At 42.0% G+C, this 14,956-nt stretch overlaps 1 protein-coding gene across 1 annotated transcript in view; it reads right to left on the bottom strand.

Annotated features, from left to right (window-relative positions):
- The window catches only part of fstl4 (follistatin-like 4), a 182,678-nt gene extending 168,496 nt beyond the window's left edge, over positions 1-14,182 (bottom strand). Inside the window, exons 1-2 of the mRNA XM_053442452.1 lie at positions 14,024-14,182; positions 5,624-5,657 (exon numbers count right to left, since the gene is read on the bottom strand). Of these exons, the coding sequence (XP_053298427.1) occupies positions 5,624-5,657; positions 14,024-14,182 (193 nt within the window). The remainder of the gene's footprint in view (positions 1-5,623; positions 5,658-14,023) is intronic.
- Between the last annotated feature and the right edge of the window lie 774 nt (positions 14,183-14,956).

The following is a 14,956-nucleotide window of genomic DNA, read 5'->3' as shown; positions in this document are numbered from 1 at the left end:
AACTTCACACCAAAATCAAGTTTGTTGGAGCACATTTTTTACGCATGCTTGGGATTTGGCTCTCTGTGACTTGCTGGGAGAACTTTAAGAAGTAAGAAAAACAACAAACAACTTGGAGCCTTTTTGGCATCTTGTGTCCCACATGGGATTTCTCCCTCTCCACGCTTTAATCCTGTCTCCCACACCTCTACCATGATCCGCTGAACCCTGTCACCCCCTCAAACTTGGGTTTCACAAAGTAGGGCGACTATACAGGTAGCAGGAGGCTCGTCTGACGGCGATATGACTTCAATCAATTTCATGATTAGTTCAAACTTTTACTTCGATTATGATTCATGAATGATTATTCAATTTGAGAATGTGTAAAGTCGGCTAGCGCTGCAAAATGGATGTAGCGGAAACCCAGCAGGTCGTGAATGCAAGTGTTGGGGACAATTTTAATCCAAATTAAGACATTTACAGGTTATGAAAGTCCGTTTTGATCCATTTACAGCTAATTGCCCAGCCATACTTGTCTGTGCACCAAAACAAATACAGTCTCTTCATCAGTATTGCAAAAGCCTACCCTGTATTTCAGTTTTCACCTCTTCATTTTGCTCTGTATTTCTTCCGTATCACTGTTCCAAAAAACTGTCTTATGTTGCTTTCTATGGTGATGAAGAAGACAGAGTAAACAAGCCAACGTCTAAATGAGAATAGCAAATGCAAAATTAATAATGTTGATTAGGTATATAAGCCAAAGCATGACTTTCCAGCTGTAGTATTTCACAGCTGTCCCATCCCCCCTCTCTCATGCTTGCCTCGAGAGGCTGCCTCCGCTCTCGTCTCTCGTCTGCCTTCTCTCCTCCCAGCTTCCTCCCAAGTCATTTGCTGCTTATTAGAGAGTGTCTCTGTCAAGCTCGTCCCATCTAGTTCTCACCCAATTACAATCTAAATGAGCCACAGGACTGCTTAACTTGCTTTGCCTCTTCCCATTGTTTAATTTGCGATGGTAACAAACCCTGATTAGGCGCCTGCAAAGGTTCATAAATTAAGCACTCACAGCTAAATTAATCACCGGGAAGATAAATGGCCAATATTCCATTTTTCCATATAGATCCCACTGATAACAATGCTGCGCTGTAAAAAGAACACTCAGGGAAAATGGCTGCACATTCTCCTCAGTGTGACATTTGGACCAGGGATGGATTATACATCACCAACCAATGAAATTTAATTTAATTTACAGAGAATTCATGTTGTCAGCCGTAGCTTAAACCCTTCATATGCAATGTTTGCAGTATGTGACTGCACTAGTAACATTTGTGTTCCAGAGGTAAAACTGGGCCAATTTGATTAATGCCATATTCTCCATGTGAGAAGCGTAGACGGCACGCTCAGGGTTTTCCAAAGAGGGAGAGGATGAGTGAAAACGGGAGTAAAAATAACGGGAAGAAAGTGCACTGACGTGAGGTGAAGCAAAGGACACACTGCAGAGAGGGGAGAAGGTAAAGTGAAAGTGGGGGAAGGAAAAAGTCAACCAATAGCAGGGAAAACAGACAATTGTAAAGAGCTGCTCTGATCCTCATCAAAAGGAAAAGTGGAGCAAATCTAGGAAATTAAATGCTTGATTTTGGTAGTGGATCTTGTTGAGCATACAAACAGGCAGCAGATAATTGGTCTCAAGGGGGAAATCAGAACGCTAAGTGAGAAAAAGAGCTCACAATATTAAAAGCAGCTGTCCTCAAATGACAGGGCACACACATCACAGGCCCGTCGGCTGGAGGAAAGGTTCACCCCTCCCACATTATCACTGCATCCCTTTTATCTCATGGATATATGTGGCTATATGTGTATTCATGAGAAATCAATTACGGAAGCTTTTAAGAAGCTTACATCATCTTGTTGCTTTGAACTTTTGCAGGAGTGACTTTACGTGCCATCTGCCATGTATTGTATATTTAAATAGCTGTCAACTTTTTGGGGATCAGCTTCTTCATCAAGTTATTCCAGACCTTGACTTTTTGAACATCTTACCATTGTAGTTGTCAGTACTGGTTACAATAGGTGAAATGAATATTGGTTTACTACTTCTTCATATTTTACAGGCATGGGGATTTTGTAGTAATATAATAGACTTTAAATACTGATTTGGATAACAATTACCACAGCAACTTAATTTTTGGATATATATGGCGGTGAAGCTGCTCGACAACGAAGAATTAAGATGCATTTATTCATCCCAAACACATGCACAGTCATGCAAAGGCACACTCATGGTAGGGAAATTTAATCTCTGCTTTTGACCCATCTTGTGTAGTACACACAGAGCAGTGAGCAGCCGCGTACAGGCGCTCGGGGAGCAGATGTTGGGGGAGTAAGGTGCCTTGCTCAGGGGCACTAGACAGGGTAGGGAGACTCTTGGATTTTTGGACAGATCAATCCAGGTTCGTCTTTTGTTGTCTCTCCGTGGAGTCGAACCAGAGATCTAGCTATACTCTAGCTATAATCTAGCTATACTTACACAACAACTTGAATATAGGTATGCAAGCTGTGTGTAGGTGTGTGTGTGTGTGTGTGTGTGTGTGCCTGTGTGAGTGTGTGTGCCTTGAGTTTTAATGAGCAGTAACAAATACATTGACCTTTGCTAGAAACTCCTTGCATGTCTTTTATAATCTATAAATAAAGGTTAATTTGGATCCCCGTTCTTTCTTATTTTACATGATATACAACATTATATAGACTGAAGAATGAGGCTGCTGGTCTGGAGCAAGTGGAGGCGTCTAATGTGAATTATAAAAGTATTCAAAAACGGATACTACAGTATTAGTACTACTTCTACCACAATATTTATTTCCCTTTTGTGTAAGCAATATTTAACTATTAAATTGAATATCACAGACGCACAAAAATAACTTTTTTCTTAACCATCAGGAGTTTCCCACTTACCTTTGCATCATTTTATATTATTCACTGGATTTACATCCTTACATTTCAATAAACCTATACAATTGTATTCTGCTCATCCTGTAGATCTTCCTTTCTGTTTGTTGCACGTATGTCAGCATCAACGTCTGTGAGAAGAGACAGAAACACCTCACAGTGTGTTTCCAATCAGGATGATGTGTTACTGTAGCAGAACTGTAAGACGCAGGTGAGCATAGCTAGAAAAAGCAATTATCACTTAGGGAACTACATATGTAATAGTGTTAAAAATAAATCAACAAACAAACATCCCGACATAAAAAAAGAACAGGATGTGCTGCCGTGAATGTTGAATAATAAACATGAACAAAAGAGATCCTCTGGGTCGTGTTTAGCTGGGAAAGACGCAGCCACAGAGAAGCAGCGCTTTGCTCTGGAGATGACGACAACACATCATAAGAGGCCTAATGCTCACAGAGGAAGCCACTTGTCAAATAGGAGGCAGTCAGCCCTGGAAATATTGCTGTTACAGTAAGTTACACACATACGGCTCAGTCTCACTGTCATGCACCACATATCCGGCAAAACGCACAAAACAGCAGGACGAGAAAAAAAGCATAGAAGCTTAGTCCGTACACAACGAAGTAAGAAATAAAGCAGACACTTCACGAGTGCTGCCAATATGCAGCTACGTGACAACACCTTCTGCAGCAACTGAGCCGTTCAGGCTGATATAGAACAATTGAGTAAGGAGATGGAAAAGCAGCCAGGAGTGGGAAAATAACAAATGTGACAAAACAAACGTGGTTGGTAGCCAGGAAACAAAACTTGGAGAACAACTTCTCTGCAATCACACGTACCTGCATGAAACAAGGGCTGAATCACTCTTTTCACTCCAAAATTCAAATGAATACAAATTCAGTTTCATCTTCACCTGCCCTGGGTATTTATACACTCCTGACACTTGAATAGAAAAAGAGCTCTATGGCGGAGGAGCCAAACAACAAGGTTAAAATCCAAATCTGAGATGGATAAAACTAACCAAAGCATTCAAATACTTTTTTTAACTTAATACTTCACCATCCTTTGGCTTACTCCTATAAGTGATATAAATACTGCTGCCATTAAGCGATAACCAGTATACAAACTTCAGATTGATACTGGTCATGGCAGTGTCGCTAAGATGGCAGAGTAGATAACCCATTAATGAGTTAGTGGTACAATTCTCTACACCAACGCAAGATGTGTTTGGGCCATAGACTGTACATAACGATGGACAACACTTCTCCACTTCCTCAAATTGTCCAGAAATGAAGCAAACAACATATAAATGCTGTCATTTGTATATTTGGAGTCTGGACAGTTACGATCGGGGGAAGGAGTCGACCTAGCAAGGTCCCATTGATACACGCGTTCGGCCAATCACGAGTCAGTCTCTGTTGTTAATCATGACATTAACAACTTGACCTGGACCCATATCAGTATGTTAAAAACTAAAATGACAGAAACTTTGCTTTGACTCGGCACGGATGAGAGTTCGGGACGTATTCTGCAGTCAGCCACCAGGTGGCAGTAAAGATGCCTTGTTTTCTCTTTTGGGCAGCTGTCATGTTGTTTATCTTTATATACAGCATCGTCCATGGTTTGTGCACAGATTAGCCACATCAATAAAACTTAACGTCTGCAGGACATTTACAGTTTGAAAATGTCCATAACCCAACACACAATCACTGCAGCAACACACATAAAACACAAACAGCTATAGACTTGCAGCATTAAAATTCACTAGGCGGCATTGATTGGCACAGCCTATAGCTTGAGTAAAGCACAAGGGGCTGCACGGCCTGTGTGGGCAGCAGGACTGATTTGAATAGAAACAAATCTTCTAGACGTGCATGAGACGGACAACTGAAGAATGCAGATGAGACATTCTCTTTGTAGACGCGCCATTATCTGCGGGTTCACAGTCAAGAACACGCATCTTATTTATAAAGGCACAAGCTGTCTGAGCAATCATCGTAAAAAAAAAAAAGCCCACAAAGCTTGAGCCAAACAAACATCACTTCATTCTCTCCGAGGGCCGCTGTCATCAATCCTGACGAGGCACCCGTGTCATCATTTGTGACAGGGCACTGAACACGGTTGACAGCGGAATAATTATTCACGGGACAAATGTATTTTTCAACTTATGGACAGGTTGTCAGTCGGAATGAGTGATGTCAGGTGCTTCCACTTTTTGTCAGGTCAGTTAAGGGACGATTGCAGTGGAGCCGTCTTTCTCGAGTTTCACAATAATTATGAAAAACCAAACAGAGAGGCAAAGGGCTTCCTGTTCCACAACTGACAGGGTTAGGGTTAGATCCTCTGTTGGTGTCCACTGACAAACGCAACGCTTAAAAAAATCAAACATCGCAAAATGTTTCAAGACACTTTGTCGCAGGACGGTGAAGCAATAAATGAGATTCAGGAAGCGGCGGGATTTTTCAGCCTCTCACAGTAATATCATTATCAGAAGTCGCCCCCACCACAGGCTGCTTGGTCAATTCGAGGGGACACATTTAGATTTGAATTACTTTCCAACAGCATTTCCCGGCGATAAGAAAACCCAAAGTGTGTGGCACCGTAACAGCAGATGAGAGAAAAATAAAAATTGTCATGGAGCACAACATGGCATATTTTGAAAAATGTTGTTTGTTTGGAGCTCAGTAAGTGTACTCACATTGATCGATGTTCCCGTCTGCTTTCCCCTTCTCCTGCAAACAGAGAGCACACACACACAAAAGTGGTTATTACAGGCTCGGAGGAGTGAGACAAAAAAAAATACCAACAACAACAGCCATTTCTGCCGCTTTCTGCCGACCATTCGTTAGTGTGTCTTTTCCTCTTTCCTGCGCATCGAGAAAGACGACAGCGGCGGAAATCAAAGGTGAACAGATGGAAGGTGAATGGAAGGGGGAGACAGGGAGGGAGGGAGACAGAATGAATGGTGGGTGACAGCAGAGACACAGGAAGACCTTTTGACAAAGGCGGATCCAACAGTCAATTCAATCGCAGAATAGGAAATACACTTGCCGAGAGGCTGCGAGACGGAGGTGTCACCACATTGTACTGGAATGTATATCAGCATGTCAAACCATCGACACCACGTGGATGAACTGCTTTCCAAATACTTGACTTTTTAACTAGTGTTTAGAAGATGAAACGGAAGGAAAACAGTCTCCCGCTGTGAGATACCTGAATATCAACATTGAAAAAGAATTGTTCTTTATTGAGCGATACAGTAGAGTTGACGTCAAGCAACATTTTACACATTTAGTCCTGTGGATTTCGGAGGGGAAACCACATTCTGACCCATTATATTAATGAATCACAAGAGACGGAGACCTAATGGCAAACCACAGGAGTGAAGACGTAAAAGTCCATGTGTAAAACTAACACGTGAGAGGGAAACAAACACAGCTTCACATTAAATAATAATTAAGCGAATTGTAAGTTTTAGGTTTTGTGAAAGAAGTGAAATTCACTGCAAATCACTGGGCATAAAATTTTCTTTTCCCTTTTATGTCAGTACGGATTCAGCTGACCTGTGTGTGAACAAACCATAGACTGTATTAAGATGGAAGGCATGAAGCCAAAGTGTCTTGATCGACACCTGGTGGCTGGTTGCTGTATTGGTCATAAACCCTGAATCCTCCATGTTAGTGGATGGGGCAGGGACCAAACTAAGAAGTCAAAATACACATCAAATAGGCATATCTTGTGCTTAAAGGTAATCCTTATCACACTGATGTTGGTTCAGCAAGTTTTGTTTTAGCTCATTAGTTAATTGATGCTATAAAAAGAGGCTGAAACATCGTGATTGACAGCTGAGGCTGAGTCACGATAGGTCAAAGACGTATATTGGCATCTGAGTGGACTCTGGCTCCAAAATACTCAAGATGGCAACATTCCTAGCCGGGATACTTTAGCTTCATTTCTGGACAGTGAGAGGGAAACGGAGACACGTCGTCCATCTTTATATCCATTTCTTCAATCCTGTGGAAAATAGTGTTCATGCTTCCAATTCGATTCCTGAGTCAAATCAATGCTATTGAATCGGTTCTGCTGGGATGAGGTGGCCCAACATCTTACTGAGACACTCAACGTTAGCTTTTTTTCCCTGTCACCCATCTTAAAGTGCGTGCACAAGTTGTCGTGCTTTTGGTTGTGCATTGTGTGCCTGTCAGCAGCTGATCGCCTGCGCTTGTTACAGCACCAGGAATTGCGCGTGCACAGGCAAAAAAACAAAGGATCGACACGCCGTTTAAAAATAGAACACGGGCAGGTCTTCCTATGCAACACTTGAGCTTCACAAGAAACCAATATGTGGCGGCAATTGAAGTGTTTTGACATTTTGCATTCTTGTCCCTCAGTGTGGATGTCACCAGTAATGAGGCTCAGTGATAAAACATGTGTGTCTGCGAGGCCGTCCCAGCTTCCCAGGAGACCGGGAGCCTCGAGAGAAATCCAGCAGTTTTAGAGCCTCCTGTCATTGCCTCCTTCTTCTCTCTCTCTCTCTCTCTCTCTCTCTCTCTCTCTCTCTCTCTCTCTCTCTCTCTCTCTCTCTCTCTCTCTCTCTCTCTCTCTCTCTCTCTCTCTCTGCCATCTGTCCATCTTAATTGCAGACGTGCTTCCTTACGATGGCAGGATAAAATTGAGTGTACTCATCAGCACCGCCTTCCATCATCTCGAGTGCTGCTGTTTGATCAATTGATTAGAGAACCAAACCGAGCATAGAGGTGAAAGAAAGGCTGTGTGTCTAAAAATACGGTCCTCCCTCCACCACGACTCTCTGGAGTGAGTTCCGTCACTCGCCTTCGTGCCGCACACTCGGCTTTTGTGGACATTCGCGGTGATAAAATAACAGTGCGGAAATAATTGAAGGCAACTACAGAAGATGGATGCGAACAATCACACGCGTGAGATTAGGCGGGATTTTTATTCCTCTCCAGTGATGTCTGTCGCAGCCAGTGGGTGGAGAAATGTAAATAGCTACAGACGGAAATTAATTTGAGCAAATGGGGCAAACCCACTGGGTTTCAATTAGGGCGGATCTGATGCGTTTCTCTTCCATTTTCCCTCTTTGTGATAGAGGCTGATTAGATGGGTGTGTGTCTGCATACATCACTTGCCCAGCAGGCAGACATGGTGATTGGTAGGATGTGTTATGTTTATGAGAACAGTGCTGAGAGATGTGCTCAGCGGAGGGGACAGGACATTCAGTATGTTTTAACAAGACCCCGAGCCAGTTTTTCCTCAAACTTTTTCTCACTTATGGAAGATGTCTCAGGCCTTGTTATTTTCAGGTCAGGTTAGGCTACTCTAACTTTCACCAACTGGGCTTTGACAAAACAATTTTGGCAACACTTGTGTCCAGGGGGTTGATTGAGATTTAACTACCTCAACTTCTGCAATCAATCCATATGCAAGGGGAAATATACCTGCTGTCTTTTGTACAGTTGATGTAGCATGTGGGATACAATGCAAGAATACAAGTGTGAATACACTCATACCATGGTCACCTACCACAGGGGCAGGGTGTAGTAGGTTTAACTGAAGGGTACCACACATCGGCTAATCAAGTAGATGTAATGTTGCTAGGGTTAGGTTATACCTTGCATAAAGGTTTAAGGATCCTCCAAAGCAACAGATTGGTCGAGACCCTGATTTTTGACCCTCAGCATTATCACTGACCCTCTTGAGCTAATAAAGCTAGGCCGACTTTTACCATAGGCATGTTCTCTCGATCACGGTCGGACGAAAAGCATTACGAGACACACACAGTTGGAAAGGTGAGGTAAATATGTCATAGGTCTAGATTGTGAAATGGACATTTTTATTTTTTACATCAATGAAATTCACTCGGAGACTGAACCGGTGGCAGCGGGTCATGGTAAAGCGGTTCCATAAGAATCCTTACAGCCCTACCTGTTAGTGATTGAAAACCCTAGATCGTGGTACCACACACAAAAGAAGCACCTGTGATACTTTGGATCGATTTTAAAGGGGACATTTTATGAAAATTCCACTTTTGTAGTGCTTCTACACGTTAATTTGTGTATCTGGCATGTCTACCTTCCCAAAAACTCTGGAAAAAAACAACTCCCGCAATTTGTTGTGGTTACCTCTATTTCAGAAACGATACGCTAGAGTGCGTCGAGTGGGATTACGACCGAAATAAACATCATAGTCACACCATGCCCATGTAGGGAGTCTCGCTACATGGCCTTGGACGAGCAAGCTAACGCCGCATAAACCAGGGACCCCTGGGACACCTCTAAACGTTGACTCTACAATGTGGAAGGATGCTGCTGCTGCGCCAGCTCAGGCTCCCACTGCTCCCACTGTGGGGCTGCGCTGGGGAGCTGGGGCTCTCGCAGCCAGGCTCACCGGTGGTGAGGGGGGCGGGGCACTCAAAACAGGTCAATCTGAGGAGGAATGTTTTAGACAGGGTAAAAAGGTGCTGTTTCAAATGATCCTTGTGGTATTTTGACCAAAATATGTTACAGACATTTCATTAAGACCCCAAGGAACCATATCAACTGTGGTAGAATGGGCATAATATGTCCCCTTTAAAATAAAACTCTGTTTAGAGATGCACCTATTTCATTGGGCTTTGTCGTAAGAGGAGAGTTAAAGTGTACAAACTCGATACGATTGTTGCAGCATCTCGAAAAAAAACTAGTATAAATAAAATGTGTGAAGTCTACATACCTCCATCTAAATACTGATACCAAAAAACAATCTGACATCGCTGCAAACAGAGCCGACGTCTTTTAGCAAGTCAGCGTCAATTTCAACTCCCTTGTATGTGTTGCTATGCAGGCACTTCATTCAAGGACCCACATGTATCCACTATCTCTCTCTCTCCGGCTCTTGATTCAGTCAACAACAAAGCACTCTGCGAGAATTAGCTGCCTCTGTGCCAACTCAGTGCGGTGGCTTCTGTTTGTTTGCTAAGCTGCCGTCTCAGTTACAGTCGGACACAAAGAGCATATCGATACGTCGACCTTTTGAAGACACTGTCTGATTCGGACAAAGAGGGAGGATCAGGGAAAAGGAAGTTGGATCCATATGTGTCTGTGCTTTCACAACAGTTACTCCCTGATGTCTGTTGCTTAGAAAGACGGGGCCTGTCTCATCCAACAGCAATTCATCAGTGTACCAACAAGCTACTTAATGAGATAAATGAAAAGGAGCCAAGAGAGAAAAAGGGAAAAAAAAACTTTGGCAATACTCTATACAAGTGTTAATATCTTCACTGGCATAATTTTGATGACTCCGAAAATAGAACTAAAGCCTCGCAAATGCATTCCTCCCTGCATCATTACCTGGAGTTGTTTCATGTTCCACTGATACTCACTGGCTCAGTGTGTCCTCTAAACATTTTATTTATTCAAATTTGTTCCTGGCTTCTCGAGGCAAAGTCATAAACAACAGCTTCAATCAGTTCTTACATTTTTATACCCAACCTGATATAGTGCTGGTAAATGAATGTACTAATGCACCAGGGTGGGTGGAGACCGGGCAACCACAACTCAATTTAGTTAAAATTGTTTAACTAACCATTTTTTAATGGAGTAAATAGAACTGCTGGTAAATTTAACTAGGCCTATATTGATTTAAGAGCAAGTCGTAAGAGTCTACTTGGAATATTACTAAACATTATGAATTTAGTTCTTTGGCAATCTCACAGTTCAATTCTTCTCTGTTCATTAATGAAAGCTGCACTAACATTTGGATTTGACATATCACCTCTATTTCACACTTCACTGTCGTGGCCCAATTTCACCCTTCTCTCCTCCTCAATTCACTTTCCCATTTAAATGTCTCTCATCTAACATATCTGTATGCAGTTTCATGCTTATGTCTTCTTTCTATTCTCATATGTCTTTCCATTGGAATTCTGTTTGATTCACAACCTGGAAACAATTCTTTTTTATCAAATACAACTTGGAGAATATAGAACTTGACAAATTATCAACAGACGGCCTGAAAAGCTGTGAGCTGGAGACTGCAGTGTAACGAGAAGCAAAGCTTATTGGGCACAAGTCATATTCAAAATGTAAATGCAGTTGGGTGGCCCTGCTACTAAAGAAATAAAGCACGAGAGAAGGAGCTGCCATCGTGGTGAGAGAAAGAAAATGTTTTTTCATTTCCATTGTTGCAGCAGGTTTTCCTGTTTAATTCAGTCCACAACCCTCTTATCCATAAACCTTTTATCCAATGAGCGCATTACCCTCTTCCTGTGTGGCTCCTGCAAAATCCTTTACCCATTCCAATTGTGTTTCCTTTTTCAGAGAGGCCACTCCCCAAAACCCAATCACACTAAACAGCATATGAAAACCCTGCAAGCTCATCAGTGTTGCCGGTCACTTCACCGGGACACGTACCGCCAGGACAAGAATCCAGGATCAGGTCTACTTTACACCGGCTCCATCTCTTAGTGAAATGTTAGTTAGGACTGTGGTTATAGGTGCGTTCTAAATATTTCTCTCAGTTCCAACAGTTCCACATCTGTTGGATGATTCAACATTATTTGCTTGCCCTTTAACCATAATCGATTTTATTGTGCGACTTTGTTACTTTGCCGTGTGGAGTTTGTTTCCTGTTGATATTCTGTTCTGGCTGCACTGAGACAAACTCTATTCGTACCAAAGCTGTCACCACAACCCTGTGTGGATTCATCAGCACAACCCTGTGCTGCTCTGTAGGGTATCCTGGATTGCCCCCAGGAAGTTGAGAAGCAGTCAAAAGGCTTTCATCTGGACTTTTTTTTTGTCTTTTCTCTGTCTGTTCCAACCCCAACAGTTTACATGTTTTATATTGTTTTGGGGGGATTTCAGTCATAGAAGAAAAAGTGACATCTGGCACTTCTTATTCATTTCCAAAGGCTTTCAGGATGCACGCTGCGCAATCATGTGAATTCAGGGATTTACATAATTCACCCCAGGGTCAACTTTAAATCCTGGCGTCAATCGGCAGCTTTTTAAAGTTCGGATTCAGGTCCAGGGGGGATGCCTGGGAATTTCTTTTCTGCATTAACTGATCTCCTGGGACAGAACCACAGCCAAATGCCAACTTGGCAAAGCCCAAAGAGAGTCAGACTCAGAACAGACCAGGGGGTGTACATGCTTCATTTAACCAAGAATTAGGACGACCGCGGGGCTGTGTGGTATTTGTGTGTCTGCGGGTATGACGATCTGTTGGAGCTTTGTGTTGCTGTTATGCTGACAACATTTGTTAAAGGGCTCGTTCTCGCTGGCAAGGACCGGTTAGCGCTCAGGGCTCGTCTGTTTTCCCTGTAACCCATGAATCTCTTGTGGGACACCATGATCAGTGCAACCAGGCATGAACGTTTAGAAACTTTCCCACAATTGTGCTTAAGTCATTATCTCTAAACTGTTATGAATGGATAAACAAACAAAAGGTGCACACAAAGAAAATTAAAGTTGCTTTTTTGTATTAGTTGTAACCATGAACAAGAGCACAACAAGACCAATTTGAAAGAAGTCTTTGTGTTAACAACGACAGTACTAATAAACACAATTTGGGTGTACAAACACCGAGTCATGAAGTGTAATGATCATGAGTCACTCTCCTCTTCAATCTCACACTATTTGGGATGATAAAATGAGCTCCCTTGAGTTATTTTAAGAGTTATAATATATACTTAGTATTGTTTTGTTTTTTTTCATTCATCAGTTGTCAGTTTAAATGGGCCCTTGTACCCTACCTTCCCAGAACTGTTGTTCTGAACCATGCTCCAGAGACCAAGAAGCTTATTTAGCAATCTAGCCTGGCTCATAACAACAAGGTGGTAATGTTGACAAGCTTTCACAGACCCTGCAAAGAGAAAAACCTCCGACATGAACAAGAGGTTTTATTTCCTTCTGCTTTTGACTTCTCTTTGCTTTGATAGGAGGAACAGTGTGGCATTACCTCAGCTTCCATTCATTGTTCAGTCAATGCTCATTCAGTAATACACATAATTAAATTCCTGTGTTTACACACAATCAATATATAGCCTCTTTAGTTAAATCTTTACAATTATTTTTGTTTTATTCTAGTCATGTGATAATGCTCACATTTCACTTCGCTTCACTTTTGTATGTGGTGTAACAGAATTGACCAGCACACATCAGCTGTTCTTATCATACCAGAGTACTGTATTCATGCTTCTGATGATCGGGCTGTAATAAATGACTCCCTCTCTTCCACATGATGCCGGATAGAAAACCTCAGGGTTTACTTAGCCAGTTGAAAAGTAGATTAATCATACAGGATGGTCAATGTTGGGTTCAATGGAGACAACACCAAGTGCTGGGAAGGTCAGGGGAATATTTTTTAGAAGGTGACTTGCTGATTTGCTGACATCCTCCCTGAGAAACAAATGTGTGCCCTCATGTGGTCTCGGAATAACAAAAATTAGCTCCTGAATTGAGAATTGACCTGAACTTCAGCTCGAGTCAGAACTCGTCTGCAAGTTGGCAAAGATGTCGCTGCAGGATTTGCTGACATCGACTCAATAAACACAATTTTAAACTGAGCTCTAAATAGATTTTACTGTTGGCTTTCAACCTATATTTGTCATCAATCATTATATCTCCACTGTCAATTTTCGTTCAGCTGTTCATATTATGACCTGATTTGAAAAAAAAGAGTGATATGGGGAAAAGGAGAATGTTTTTTCTGTGTCGACTCAAAGTGACTGTTTGATTATTTTCTTTAGAATGATCCCGCGAGTGTTTATCAGTTCTTTGTGTTATTCAAATGATAAACTCATTTTAATGGGCCTATCAATGGATTGAAATGCAGAGGCTGACTGCTTCATTGTCACAGGAAACATCCTGAAAAGACATTGCTGTCCCACAGAACACAAACTAAACAGAGTTTGCTTTTGCTCGCTGCATTTTTCTGTTTAACTCCGGTTTGATTTATGTTTGATATGATCGATGTGTGTTACCATCATTTTTTTCTCTTGCTTGATAGCGGGTGAAGGTGGTGGCCTCAGTGGGGAGCAGTGAGACAGAGAGAGAGAGAGAGAGACAGAGAGAGGGAGGTGGTATTGTGTACATACCATGGAGTGTGGTTCCTGGGAGGAGGTGGAGAAGATGCGTGACATAGTGGCTCTATCCACTGCGTCTCGTCTGCTGCCCTTGTGCCCTTCAGCCAGCCAGCACCCTGATGTTCCCAGCAGAGCGGCCACAGCTACCGCCCAGACCCCCAGGCTTCCCATGAGTGTCTACCTGAGTGGAAAAGGCAAAACAAAACACACACAAAGACTCTTAGACTCATTCAGTGCAGTTTCCAGAAATAAAACACATCGCACACACGTAGTCCTCTTAATATTAATGTGGGTTTAAAGGGAATGGGACAGTTTACTTTATATGTTCGAAAATAGGACAGAGTATATTAGCTTTTTTGAAAATAAGGTAATAATATTACAAGTTAAAGTCATAATTTTGGGCTACGTGTCATTTTCGAGGAGAACTATAAGAGAATCAGCCTGTTAAATTGAGGAATGTGGAGAATCGTGTTAGTTTAGAGTAAAGGGTTCATGAATAAGAAATCTTTGGGCACATCGGCACCACATTATCATTAAGTACCAGGACTTTGAAAAGATTTTAGAAGAAACAGTGTCTATTCCCAAGAGAGAACCACGCCAGAGTGTTAGGAAGTTGCCTATTGGTGGTTATATTGATATTCAAAAGGGTTTTGTAGTGTGTCAAGAAACAATAAGAAGTCTGGGGAGTCAGGTTTTTCATTGCTGTAATTCCCCTCTATTATTCGCATAATAACGTCTTTCCAAATTGTTCTCTTTTTCTCAGTTAACATAGTTTGGTAATACAACAACACTATCTCTGAATTTAACTTTTCTTCAATGTAGCCCTAAAGTCCGTCACACCTGAGTGAATACAAAAAATAATAGTATTAGATTCACCACGACAAATTTAACTGTAAATCTTTACACCTGGGCTGAGATTTGAATCTGTCATAATCCTTATGTATG

Source organism: Pleuronectes platessa, chromosome 15 (assembly GCF_947347685.1).
Source record: "Pleuronectes platessa chromosome 15, fPlePla1.1, whole genome shotgun sequence".
NCBI lineage: Eukaryota > Metazoa > Chordata > Actinopteri > Pleuronectiformes > Pleuronectidae > Pleuronectes > Pleuronectes platessa.
This window is presented reverse-complemented; position numbering and strand designations above follow the sequence as displayed.